Source organism: Pocillopora damicornis, chromosome 7 (assembly GCF_964200805.1).
Source record: "Pocillopora damicornis chromosome 7, jaPocDami1.2, whole genome shotgun sequence".
In the NCBI taxonomy this organism is placed as follows: Eukaryota; Metazoa; Cnidaria; class Anthozoa; order Scleractinia; family Pocilloporidae; genus Pocillopora; species Pocillopora damicornis.
Genome location: NC_142676.1, coordinates 1765001 through 1777733, shown reverse-complemented (window position 1 = coordinate 1777733; position 12733 = coordinate 1765001). Strand labels below are relative to the sequence as shown.

The 12733-nt window shown below is 39.2% G+C and overlaps 2 protein-coding genes across 2 annotated transcripts in view; both read right to left on the bottom strand.

The window, feature by feature from the left end:
* Window positions 1-1031: 1031 nt before the first annotated feature.
* The window catches only part of LOC113671733 (WD repeat-containing protein 27), an 18312-nt gene continuing 6610 nt past the window's right edge, over window positions 1032-12733 (bottom strand). Inside the window, exons 11-24 of the mRNA XM_027187982.2 lie at window positions 12493-12611; window positions 12117-12208; window positions 11813-11894; window positions 11333-11425; window positions 10841-10947; window positions 10468-10557; window positions 9736-9911; window positions 9173-9309; window positions 8918-9015; window positions 8432-8553; window positions 7858-8058; window positions 5064-5162; window positions 4436-4499; window positions 1032-2535 (exon numbers count right to left, since the gene is read on the bottom strand). Coding sequence (XP_027043783.2) covers window positions 4446-4499; window positions 5064-5162; window positions 7858-8058; window positions 8432-8553; window positions 8918-9015; window positions 9173-9309; window positions 9736-9911; window positions 10468-10557; window positions 10841-10947; window positions 11333-11425; window positions 11813-11894; window positions 12117-12208; window positions 12493-12611 — 1470 coding nt within the window. The 3' untranslated portion in view covers window positions 1032-2535; window positions 4436-4445. The remainder of the gene's footprint in view (window positions 2536-4435; window positions 4500-5063; window positions 5163-7857; window positions 8059-8431; window positions 8554-8917; window positions 9016-9172; window positions 9310-9735; window positions 9912-10467; window positions 10558-10840; window positions 10948-11332; window positions 11426-11812; window positions 11895-12116; window positions 12209-12492; window positions 12612-12733) is intronic.
* LOC113671730 (uncharacterized) lies at window positions 1683-2534 on the bottom strand. The gene has a single exon (XM_027187979.2). It carries the CDS (start codon window positions 2532-2534, stop codon window positions 1683-1685), a length of 852 nt encoding a protein of 283 aa, XP_027043780.2.

The window sequence follows — 12733 nt, the reverse complement described above, 5'->3', positions numbered from 1 at the left end:
CCACACAGGTTAACATCTCCCTAATCTTGACAGAGCTGAGTTTACAAAAATATGTTATTTTACCATGACAGTCACCTTTGCATTTGTGTCAAAGAACAAACAATTTCTTCTGCCTCGGCCAAGGTTATTTGAGGTGCTTGAGCAGACTCCTTTTAACTGAGGATTAAGTCTAGGAAATAGCACTTGTTTGTAAACAAGAGCAGAGAGTCCTCAACAATTACTGGACATCTTTTCCTCCCTGTCTTTCTCCAGATTTCATCCCTTAGATTGCACTACTTTGCACAATGAGAAATACATTTTCTCCCTTAGGAGAAAGACAATATGGTATAGTTGATGTGTCAGACATTTCTTAGTTGGGAGGGTGAGATGCACAGTTTTGCTCTGTGCAAGCCTCGTGCAAACCATCAAGTGGAACTACTATATGCTGAAATAACTCTAAGTTTTGGTGCTAGTAATCAGTGGCAGACTCATGGGAAACATCCTAGTTTAGGATCTATCCAAAGGAATAATTTTTAGAAGTGGATCACTACTTTTAGGTGAGGTGAATGAAAACTGGTGATTAAATTTAATCCACTCTTTGCATATCAACCTGGTTAGATCTTGCAACACCACAATTGTCGTTGTCACTGGGTTTAGTAGGACATGAATCTCTGTGGTGATAACAATAAACTCTGGTTTGTGTGAATCTGATAAATTAAGGTGAGTTGCCTCAAGTGCACCAAGAGCAGTTGACTATAACACACCAATCTCAAATCTACCTTTTGAAGACTTGACACCATACAAGTGACCATGATTTCAAGGAAACATCATTAATTCAATTTAGACACCAACCTTAAGTCCACCTTTTGAAGACTTGACACTAGACAGGTGACCATGGTTCCAAGGAAACCTCAATTTATTTTCAAAAATCATGTGCACTCTTCATCCATTCTTTAGCCATATAAATGTTTACCCTCTACATTCATGGAGTTTATATTACACAAGAATGATTTTTTGACATATGCAACCAGTAGCCATCAAAGCCACAGCTGTTCAACAAGTGATAATTTATTGAGCAATTTCCTATTCATTAAAATGAATTAAACCAATGCGTTGAATAAAATTATTATAACAAACTAGTCTAGTTCAAAGTCATTTCAGCCATTTTCCTAGCAATTGTCTTATGCAAGAATCATAAATTAACAGAACATCAAGAAGATGAAAAGGTCGCATAATTTACTACATTCATTGAGAGGTCTGGCATGCTACTTCCATACTATCCAGTTCATAAAATATTCTCTAACTAGCTGGATAGCTTGATCCGTATGGACAACAAGTAATTAATTAGCTTCATGCTTGCAAAACTTACAAAGCTTGGCGAGTTAAAAAGTTCATATTTCATGTCATATAATACAGTATAAATTACCTACAAATATGCTGAAAAAATACTCTCTTCTTACCTCTTCAAATACATCTCCAAATTCACATAAAATATTTATTTGCATCGCATATAAAAAGTTGTGGATTCTATCGGCAGCGCCGACTATAAATAGCCTTATACCCACATGCTAAAACTGATACAACTATGTTAAAATTTCTTAACTCTCTTTTTCTCTGTATAAATTGTACTCATTTGACTTAAATTTGCAACGAATTCAAATAAACGACATTCGCATTTAGGGTCCTGTAAAAATTACAGCTACCTAAGATCCCACTAAAATTTGCATAACTTGGTCGAGATCGTCAAAATTATGTTCGTTTGCTCGCTCAAGCTTTACGCTGTCACTACATCTGCTGGGCAAACTCCGCGCTGCTACACTGGTTGATCCAAGATTCCACACGCTGCAAAACTCGTCAAAATCTATCGGAAACGATCCGTTTGGAACGTCGAAGTCATAGAGCGAAACGTCTACGTCTTTAAACTCCAGTTCTTCGGTTAATTCCAATCCCAATAGACTGCCGCATGTGAATTCTCGAATGATTTCATCCGAGTTGGAGGTGACCGCTCTTTCACGTTCTTCGAACCCCGGGTTATTGTTGTTCGAATCGGCAGCAGAGCGCGTTAAAGGGCTTTGAGTGAGTAGTTCTGATTTTTCTTTGGCGGACACTTCGAGTAACTTAGACTTTTCCATGTCCAGCTCAAGTTCTTTCACCATTTTGTCGCCCAGAATATTCAGTTCTTGTTCAAAAGTTAGAGAACTTTTCGAAGTTTCACAGGCGTCGCGTGATCGCGTGCCGATGTTAAGACCGGAGCGATTCGTTGGTTCGTGCATGTTGACTACTCTGGCGAATGTTTCCTCGTCGCTAGGTCCGTTCAAATCATTTTTTTCTAAACTCTTCCGTTCTTCTCTAATGTCTTCTTCGATGAGACGAAGCGTATTGGAGATGAGCACGGTTTTAAAGAGGACGGGCTCTGGCCGTGTAAAGCTTTTCTGCAGTTTGCAGATCGAAATATTGAACACTGTTTGTCGTTGAAGACAGCGGCCATGCACCTCATGATCGCCATCAATTTCAGTAAGCTTGCGTTTAACTCCGTGTGCACGTTCTGTTATCATCCTAAAAGAGGAGAAAAATGATTCAGGTGAGAAACAGTTAACACGGGGTGAATGAACTATTGCATCGTTTGACATTCTCGTAAGGCTGCAATACCGTAAACCTTAAAGCGCAGTCGTACACACAAAAAACCCGCTAGTCTTGCATAAATCCGTTCCTAATCAAAGTTGAGAAATTCAAAACCGACTGACAAAGGCATGGACGAAATACGAATTGCCGCGAGTGTCCGCCAGATAGTTCGCTTCTTAAAAAGTCGGGAAACTCAATCGTGGAAGTCCGAGGTGGCAACATTGTCGAAGTTTAGCAGGTAGATGAAGTAGTGCTCTAATCAGTTGACAACTTACCGACTGTCAACGGGGATTTCGCAGATTTTAGTCCGTATTCTTGCAGATACTGTTATGCAGAGTGTCACGCCAGTATAAAAGTACGCGGGAAAATTTTGAAACGGCTCAAGCACTGTCTTTTACAAACAATAAAAGAGGATAATACGGTATTCACGAGAGAAACATCGGCCGGTCAGTATTGCTTGACTTTTTTTCCCTACCTTCCCCAAGTTCAAGCATCGAGACGGCTGACGTCACACGCCTTTTTTGGGCATCAATGACAGGTATCATTCACAGGTATTCCATATTTGGGGGAATGTCATGTAAACAACAATATCAACTTCCTCCTATGGTACAAATCCCACTTTCGCTTTCGGAATGAAGATTTGTAGAAAAACAATCCGGGACAAATAAAGGTTGAGGAAAGTTTGAGACCCTCACCGTTACGACTAGTATTAATGAAATAGTACAGGAAAAAAAAACAGGAAAGGGGATAAGAGAAAATCAAACGAAGTTCCACAACCGGAAATCAAGCCTCAAGAAGAGTTGTGGCTTCTCAGATCGATTTGAAAGACTAGCAAATATTGCTTAAGGCTCAGAAACATTTCACAGATTACTAAATTTGACCGTGAAATTTTGTACAGTGCGATATTAAACCATGCAATTCTTATACGTTTAAAATTAATCGAAAACAAACCCGCGGAGGTTAGAGTTGTAGGGTGAGTTGGACGACGGCGATTGAACGGCCCACAAGTTCCGTTACGTTGGAACGTGGGCATTCACATTCAGCCTACTTGAACCATGTGGCAATGGTCTTCAGGTGGTACAACAAAAAAATTAAACAGTCCTCTTTTCCATATGTATTATATTTGAGTTAGAGACAAATCAGAGTTAGATGATAAACTTTAGGAGACGTGACGTCTAACAAAGCAAACAAACAGTTGCCGATCTCAAGAAGCGGGGTTGTGCACGTCTGTTCACTTTGACTTGGGGAACATTATGACTACGTACCACGAGCTTCCTCCAACACTACATTACGAGTTGCATGAAAATTCTGCATGATCAAATTTCCGTGCATTTGGCGGACTGTCCTCGATCGCGGACATAAGTTTTCGCAGAAAAATTACTACGCGAATATAAGATGGCCCAAAAATTACTACCCTTAGTACAATAACATCACTTTAGTGTTGTGTAACATAAAATAATCTTAAGAAAAATTTCTCTACCATGCACAGTCTGCTGTAACTCGACAAGTTATAAAACTTGTCACAAAAATTACGTTATTTTATTTCATAGGTTTTTTAAATCGATTCAATGTGAGCTAAGGTTAATAGCAAGACTGTTTTCAAACAAAATCTCTTTTTCTTCAGAAAGTAGTTTTCAAACCTAACGGACTGTTGACACCCATCTTGAAAAAAGGCTTTAACATGACGACATCAAAACATGTAGGCGAATCAAAACTCAGATTTGATCTTCTTTTTCCAAAGAAATCCCAATCTTTTCACCAATTAAACATTTCGTTAATAACAAAAAGAAAAAAAAGGAAAAACGCTCGTTACACTTAAACATCGCCATCTTACCTCAAACCTGTTAACCGTGATCGGAGAAAAACCGTAATCGTCCGTCCTGAGAAGCCGTTACAAGCTGTGATGAAAAGGGAAAAATACTTGAGTTAATATATGTACCGCCTGCTTATACACGACCTTGTCTTACGCTAGGTTAACTCTGAATTATATGTAGGGCTGCAGACATTGAAAGCAAAATTACTTGTATGTTCTAGTTTCCAAAATCACCGGATTAATCAGAGATGGGGTTGACGCAACTAGCAGAACGAAATGTGGGTTGAAGTTTTGACTGATTTTATTTCTTCACCTCCTTCACTCGGTTTTTAAGAGGAGCGGTATTGGCTGGTAATTGATTCCGAACTAAAAACAGGAAATACCTTTGTTTGAAATTTTATTATTATTTTTCGGTTATTTGACGTCTCCGAAAGTTCTCTAAAACTGACCCTGCTACAAAAAAATCGAAATCGGATGCAATCTAAACTTAATAGGAAATAAAAATTACAACAGCTTTTATCAGATAAAGTTTGCTTCAAAGAGGTCGCTTCTAAAAGTTCGCTTCGCCCTTATTCAATAGCCAAATTGCTATGTCAGACATACAAAAAGTGTCAATCGTATATCTTAATGTACAGGGCTCCTTTAACACCTGAGGTTGTGCAGGATGAAAGGCTACTTCAGATACCACGTCTGTGTGACCAGTGAGCCGATGACAAAATGTATTTCCTCGAATGTCGTAAAGGTAGGCCTGAAAACGAAAAAAATATTGTACATGTTTTCTTTAGTTTACGAATATACGTCGATACTTACGAAAAGTTGGAGTTCAACTAAGGCCCTTATCATAAAAAAAGATAAATGTGACCATAAATTCCGGGAATTCGAAAACTTTTTTCTAAGAGAAAGATGTTTTTTTCTTCGTCTTGTCACGAGCGTGGGACAAAGAAAAGATTCTGAGTCCTCATGAGGAATCGAACCTCAGACCTTCGGATTCCGCGCTCTGATGCTCTACCACTGAGACTCCACGGTAAGCGAGTTCTTTTACGAAGTTCATAGGACACGCGTCCTGCATACTGCTAGGATCAGCAATGTCGATAGCGTAATGTTTGTAAATAGAAATAAGAGAGATGGTAAGTTTTGAGTTCCGTAAAGAAATAGAGAAAGATGTTTTTTTTTCGTCTTGTCACGATTGTGGGACAAAGAAAAAGATCTTTTTCTTGTTTTAGGGTTACATGAAAGTAATTTCCCAGAGCTTTCGTTTACATGATCTCAATCCTGGGTTTAACCACAGACAAGCTAATATTACCACGAGATTAGAATCTTAACTCCTAGACATTCTGAAATTGGGATATTGCTATTTTATTTTCCTGGAGTCACACTGGAGTGAGTTTCAAGAGCATCCGTTTAAAGTACAAAGTCCCACGCTAAGTTTTGATAAAACTACAGATTAGCTTATATTACAAAAAACATGTGAACTCAGAAACCAAAATTTGACAACCACAAAAAAACGAATTTTAGTAAAATGATTTCAACTAAAAATGCAGAAGTTGCATTTCTCTTTAATTCTTAATGAACCTTTATTTTTTCGACTCGTAGACTAAGTCGCACATTGCTCGATGTAACTGATCATTTTCATTCCGTATCTATGTACATCAGTCAGCATTGATATTTGCCAAGAAACTCGTCCAAGAAGATAGGTTTCATCTACAAACAGCTGGAGAGAAAAAAAACAACGCCCACTCGGATGACTTACTTATTCATTCCTCCGCTGAACACAGGCGTTTATTGATGAAACAAGAAGCAACAGGATGGGAGAGGCTTGTAATATTGGGCGTCGCCTTCTTCCCACGCAATTCTGCCGACTATAAGTCATGTTTGGTATTTCACAACTTTGAAAATAACAACGATTTCCCTCGCGGACAATTACAGACATACTAATCCAGTGGCAAAATTTCTAAAAGAAAGCCATTTTTAGTTGCACTGACAGACAAAATACCTCTCATTTCGCAAACATATGATTTGATTTCATTGACGTTTCTAACGCTCCCAAAAAGAAATCTTCAAAACAGATCTAAGAGCTATTTACGTCTAAGTAGGTTACATTTGAAGATGTATGTGTTAGGCAGACGATAAGTCAAGTACATAAGATCATGCTTTTGGCGACATCCGTGTATCTCTCAGGTATATAAAAGCAAAACACTTTTTATTTCAATTCATACCGAGCTCAAAATGTTAAAAAAACAAAGGTTTTAAGGTACACAATCGTACTGTATACTGGTCAGCTTTGTGTTCATTGAATATTACGGAAGTGTTTCTACTGATAAACAGCCCTACATGTATATGTAGTGTTGTTTTACGATATTTTCACGCATAAACAACATTTCCGACATACGTAATTACTACAAGGGTATCTTGAGGGATTCACGTGCCCTTAAGCTGAAGCACGCGACATGAAAAGCTCGACGGTATACGATTACCATAACATTACGCGGTAATACAGTTTCCCTTAGATATTTTGTAATTTTCTTGGCTGTATCTACTGGCCGGCTGATTTTTGCTAGGTACTCTAAATCAATTGTGACTTTGCCTTTTTTCCCAATTTTTATTTAACTTGAGACGTTTACTTCGAAAAAAAAATTTTGCGTTGATATTTCTTCGTTCTCTTTCAAAGGGAAAAAACAAAGAAAAATAGTAACGACAACAAAGCTGAAAAAAAATACAATAAAAAAAAACAACAACGATATACCCTAACAAACCTTGAGTACCATGCTCCAACAATAAAATAAAGTATTTGTCAAGCTAAGCGTGAAATATTTTTCGAATTTTTCTTTTCATGTGACTTAAGTGAGTTCGTTAGGCGCATTTTAGAGATGGGCGGCTCCTTCTATTTACCGCGCTAGACACTGGATAGAGAGGTTTGGGTTCCAGTCTTGGCCGAGTGAAAGTGTATTTGGGTCTTATGCACGACAGTGCCTCTCTATACTTGGAAGTATAAATGGGTTCAAGCACACAATTATGGAATATAACTGGCACGTTAAAAAAGCTTACCCGAAGTGGACTAAGTAACTGATCAGGGAGAAGGAGTAACTCTCTGGGCCCAGTTCTTCGAAGGCCGATTAGCGCTAACCCACTGTTAAATTTTAATCTAGGTTTCTATACTTCTCTGTTCAAAAGCTGTTTGAGGACAATTTTCTTCATTTATTTTTATTTCATTCAATCAACAAAGTGAGGACAAAAAGACTTAAGCTGAATTTTTTTTTTCAAGCTTTCAGATCTTAAATAAAATTTTACACTAACCCCGAGTTATCTTTGAACAACCCGGCCCTGATCGCTATGGCGAACCTGACTAAGATGCCTCAGTAATGCACTCTTGGTGTCATTAAAAAAAAGAAAAAAATATATATATATGTATTTTTTTTTAAGAATAAAAATTCGCAGATTCATACCGATCTGTCCTCAGAACCAGTTGCAATGAATCTTGCGCACGGACTGATAGCCACCCCGATTGGCTGCGATCTGTTCACGTGATCATCATACCGGCGAATGCACCTGTTGGTGCGTAAGTCCCATAATTTTATTCCATCAGTAACCGCAGCTGTTAAGAAGAGGTCGTACGCGTTTGGAGGGTGTGAAACAAACATTGAACCCTAGAATCAAATCCACATAAAAAAGGGAACAGAGATAAAATAAACTGAGCAACTTATGTAATATACACAGGCATAAAAAGTCAGTGAGTTTTTGATGAGGACTGCGAGATTCTCGAGTATAAAACCGTTCTGGGATTTGCACGGCGATTGTTTGGAAATATTTGGACCATTGAAAGATGATAGTGACATCTGAGGGCTCTCGACATTTTAACTTGGGGGGGGGGGGAGGGAGGGAAGGTTATATTTTGACACGCTGTTAGATTGTACATGAAGTCTAAAGCGCACTCTCTAAACCTAGCAAACTACTACTCCCAATTTTAACTATTTGTGGCTTGAATTGGGAAGGAGAACAAACATTTTCAGAGCAACCTACCTCATTTTGACATATGGTGTGTGCGGGGCGAGTGTGGGAATCCAGGATCACTCGGACTGTACGAGCTGCGTTCATATCAAAGACCTGGATTGACTTATTGGAACCACAGCATAACACTATGTCTGGAGCGTATGTCAAGGAAACCATTAACTGGAGCGGCTTTGCTTCAATTTGCTTAAACTTTTTTAATAAGTAAATAAAAGCGAAAACAAAAAAGAATCAAATAGTTCCTCGTGTAAGAATTGAGCCATACAGAAAGTGAATTTTTTCATGCTGCTGTTTTATTTTGAATAAAGGAAAAGAGATAAAAGGTGAAACCTAGTTGAGGAAATAGAAGGCCACAACGACGATCTAGTGTGGTCAAGTCGTGCGTGAATGACGCGTGCTCTCTAAGTGTCGTTCACTAACGAGTGAAAGAGCTCTTTCGACTCGCGAATGGAATTTCTTAGGGGTTTTTACTGAAGTTTTCACATTAATAAAGGATACAGGAGTGAAATCCGTTGATGGCAGAGAAACAGGTAATTTGCTGAGCCCTTTCCTGCTGAAATATTTTCACCAACTTGTATTTATTGTTTGTTTGGTATCTACATACAAAAATATGTCATTATTTTAGATCCTAAAAAGAAAACATGCAAGACAAAACTTAAATGTGAGTAGCTTTTATATCACAACTCGCTTTCAAACATATATATTCTATACTGTTTTACGCCTATGCAAAATTTGTTACGCTGCTGACCAAACCTTTTGACGTCATCTTTTTGCCCGGTGTCAATGTGGTACTTGTACATGTGAAGGCCGTTGCCACTTGCTAGAAGGACGAATTTGTCAACATAATAAAATTTAGCTTGAGTTATTTCCTTGGAAAACGGTGGATTATCCTGTCGGAGAGGAAAATATTAACATTAGATCATAGAAAAAACGTGATATCATGAGGCTCTATTTCCGCCGGTCTGCGCTCCTCCCCAGTGGGTTCGGACGGGGGGGGGGGGGGGGGGGGTTTGCGCGGGCTCATATTCCCGAACGGCGGCTGGTAGTCGAACCCAGCTTGAAGCTGGTGATGAACAGGTCCACGAGATTAAAAAAAACCAATCTCTTGACAAGACTGTTAACATTGACATCAGCACAAAAGGTGGGAGAACTAGGGGTGCCCAAGGGAAGATTACAATGAAAAGGAAAAGTTTGAGGTTTGATTGATTTCAGGATGCTGGTCAGATTTATAGTGGAAAGGAACAAGTAAGACACCAAAGACACAGTGCCAAAATATGGAGGTTGATACTTCATGTGCAATTATCACCTACACCTACCTTAACATTTGTAGAGCTGTTAAGTTCTGAGGAAAAGTTGTGATTGACAGATGAGAATGTCATCACAGGATCCGAGTGGGCGGGGCTCCACAGTCTGACAGTCTTGTCACTTGATGACGTCATCAGCCAGCGGCTGTCATGACTGAAGCTAACACTGGTCACTGATCCGTCATGTCCTGACAACAGAGATAAGACAGAAATGTTGCGAGTCACATTTGTTGGAGATTTTACCAGTTGTTTTGCTTTTGAAAAGGAATTCTACTAGTTAGAGGGCGGGAATAAAACTTTGACTTAAAGGTGCAATCGGTCATTTCACATACCTTGTCGATTAGTCAATGAACCAGGCAATAAGTCAATCAACCAACCAACCAATCAATCGATCGATATCTCAGCCCGTGGGTGTGTTACTAACTCAGCGAGTGAGTTAGTCAGTTATAACATTTGTAAGCCTCAGTACAAATTGGAAAATTCACAAGAATTTCCAGTTTGAAACAAATACAACGTTTGAAGAGCTGGCGGAAATGGAGACTAATGAATAATAAGATTCATTTGCCATAATTCGCTGACGCTTTATTCCTTGCTTCAGCCGTCCTTCCACAACATCAAGAACAAAACTACTATGGGGTACGAATCGTTTTGGAATAATTCAGTTAGTAACCATTCATTGCCTCTTTTCTAAGCCAACTACTCATTCAGAGTAGGCGAGAGTTTGAAAAGAATCAGTTTTCTCACCTGTAAACACTCTCTCCTTGCTCGAGGGAGGAGGTCTCATCATATGAACACTCTTGTTAGCCAGACCACATGCGATATGCTTTCCATCGTCTGCAAGTGTAAACAGAGGAAATAAAAGAGACATCCTTTGAAAAACATCTACCGTCCTTTCGACGTCGACGGCACTTTGACTACAGTATGTTTGGTATGTTTTCCGCTCTTCCTGTAGTAGATTCTATTTTTCCCGGCGCTTCACACTTGATACAATTTTTGTCGCACTTCTTTCATTTGTTTTCCAGCGCTTTCTGTTGGTTAGATGTCTTGACTGCGCATAGGTAGTTATTTTTGTGATCTTCTTACTTAAAACCTTGAACACTCCTTTTCACAAGCGTACCTGAAAACACGATGCAGTTTATGGGGGCTGGTTTCTCAGTAAGCCACAGTTTATGCTCCAAGTTGGTGGGTGCTTCGCTATCCATGGGGTACTCCTTTATTGACGCCCTTAGAAAGAAATTAATTGAACTATTTGAAACTTCAGAGGCTACAAATCCTCCCGGCGAGTGCTGCTTGTTCCCTATTCGATGATTCAATATGTTGTTAATGATGAAATTTCTTGCACAATTCAGACAACTAGTGCTTTGATTTTTTCTCAGGAGAGCGAAAGCAGCGTTAAATTGATGGGGCGAGAATCAGAACGTTTGCAGATCATTTTACTCAACTTGTTCAACGAGAAAAAACAAAACAAAAACAATCCGGAGGTTGATTATCTTCTCGAGGGAGGCACACCCTACCTGATTTCGATCTATCTCCACAGCTCTTGCTTCGTACTGAGAGATATAACAAACGGCTACCAATCTATTCATTATTTGTATAATTCTTCACTCACCCAGTGCTCAGAGAAGTGGAAGCCACTTTTTTCGACGGGAATGCAGATGGTTTTGGCTTTGAAGCGCTTGTGTTCGGTGAAAACATTTTGGACCTGATAAAAAGAAGATCAATAATGCAGGCTGAATATGAGTTCAAATTATGGCCTCAGCGCAATATCATGGTTCAACCAAAATCCTCTACCCCTTCCTAATTGAACACTTTTTGAGCTAGAAAATGATCGCAGGGTTTTTTGCCTTTAGGAGACGTTTATTTTGCGCCGTAGCTCTGACTGACTGCATCATTTGCACCAACAATAGCAAGTCAGCCTTTAGGCACAACAGTAATTGAAAATCCTAGTACACTGCTTTCATTACAAAAGCCCTGTGAAACGACAGCATTGAGCGTCGTCGGAATTTCAAAAATCTTGGGAGTTACCGTCTGTTTCGGAAAGAAAGAAGACCAACTGATGAGGAAGACATAAGGAACGAAAGAAATTCACCTTGGTGCTGAAGATGAATAACCAGATGATTTCACTTTTGGATGGAATGTTAGAGGCTGATCAAGAACTCTTGTTTTCACATCTAGAAAATGAAAAACAAAAGGATGAAAAAATATACAGCCGGTAACTTTGAACAGGTGAGACTCGCTCTCTGCGGCAGAAAGGTCAAAATGGTCACAACTAAACTTGCTCATCAAAATGCTTGTCGTCATGTAAGATGAAAGGAACGAGAAAGAAAAAAAGTACATACTAGGAAATTGATTTTACCCTACAATTAATGAGGTCAATTATGGACTCAACTAACCTTTGGTAGAGGATTTTTGTTTCTGCCGCAGTTTGGTTGCTGTTTTTGGAACAAGCTCTGCTTTTAAAGGCGAATTACTACACAGCGGAGCACTGCAAACAAAACGCAGAGGTAAAATTTTCTTCCCAATTCACGATAAGTCAGTTTTTCAGATGTACATCGTAAACAAAGTTGCGGTTGTTTCTCTTTTTGACAGGACAGTAACAAACAAACTCACAACCACATCAGCCGCATTTACGGGTCATGTGTGTTAGCTTTGAGTTTTAATTGGTCCGTCTTGATATGTACATGAAGTTTGATTGGTCGCTAAGCTTGTTTTCGTTCAACTGTAAGGGGAAATTAGATTTTGACACTCTTGTTGCCATAGTAATCATACTTAGAGAGGACAGTGACGGTGCTGGTTGCCATCTCGGCGCCTCCCATGGGTGACGTCACTTCAGCCTGGTCACTATGGGAACTTAAACCCACAGACTGTGACAGTCTTTGAGGCAAGTCCTACAAGGAGTGAATGCAAAAGGAATAGCGGTTAAAAATATTCGTGCGGCGTTTCTTTCGAATGGAGCTTTATTCTACGAGAAGAAACAAAAGGTAGAATCCTTTCTTCTAACGTGCAATAG

What these genes read in the sequence shown, in the direction of transcription:
- LOC113671730 (XM_027187979.2), bottom strand. Translation starts at nt 2,534, where the DNA reads ATGATAACAGAACGTGCACACGGAGTTAAACGCAAGCTTACTGAAATT.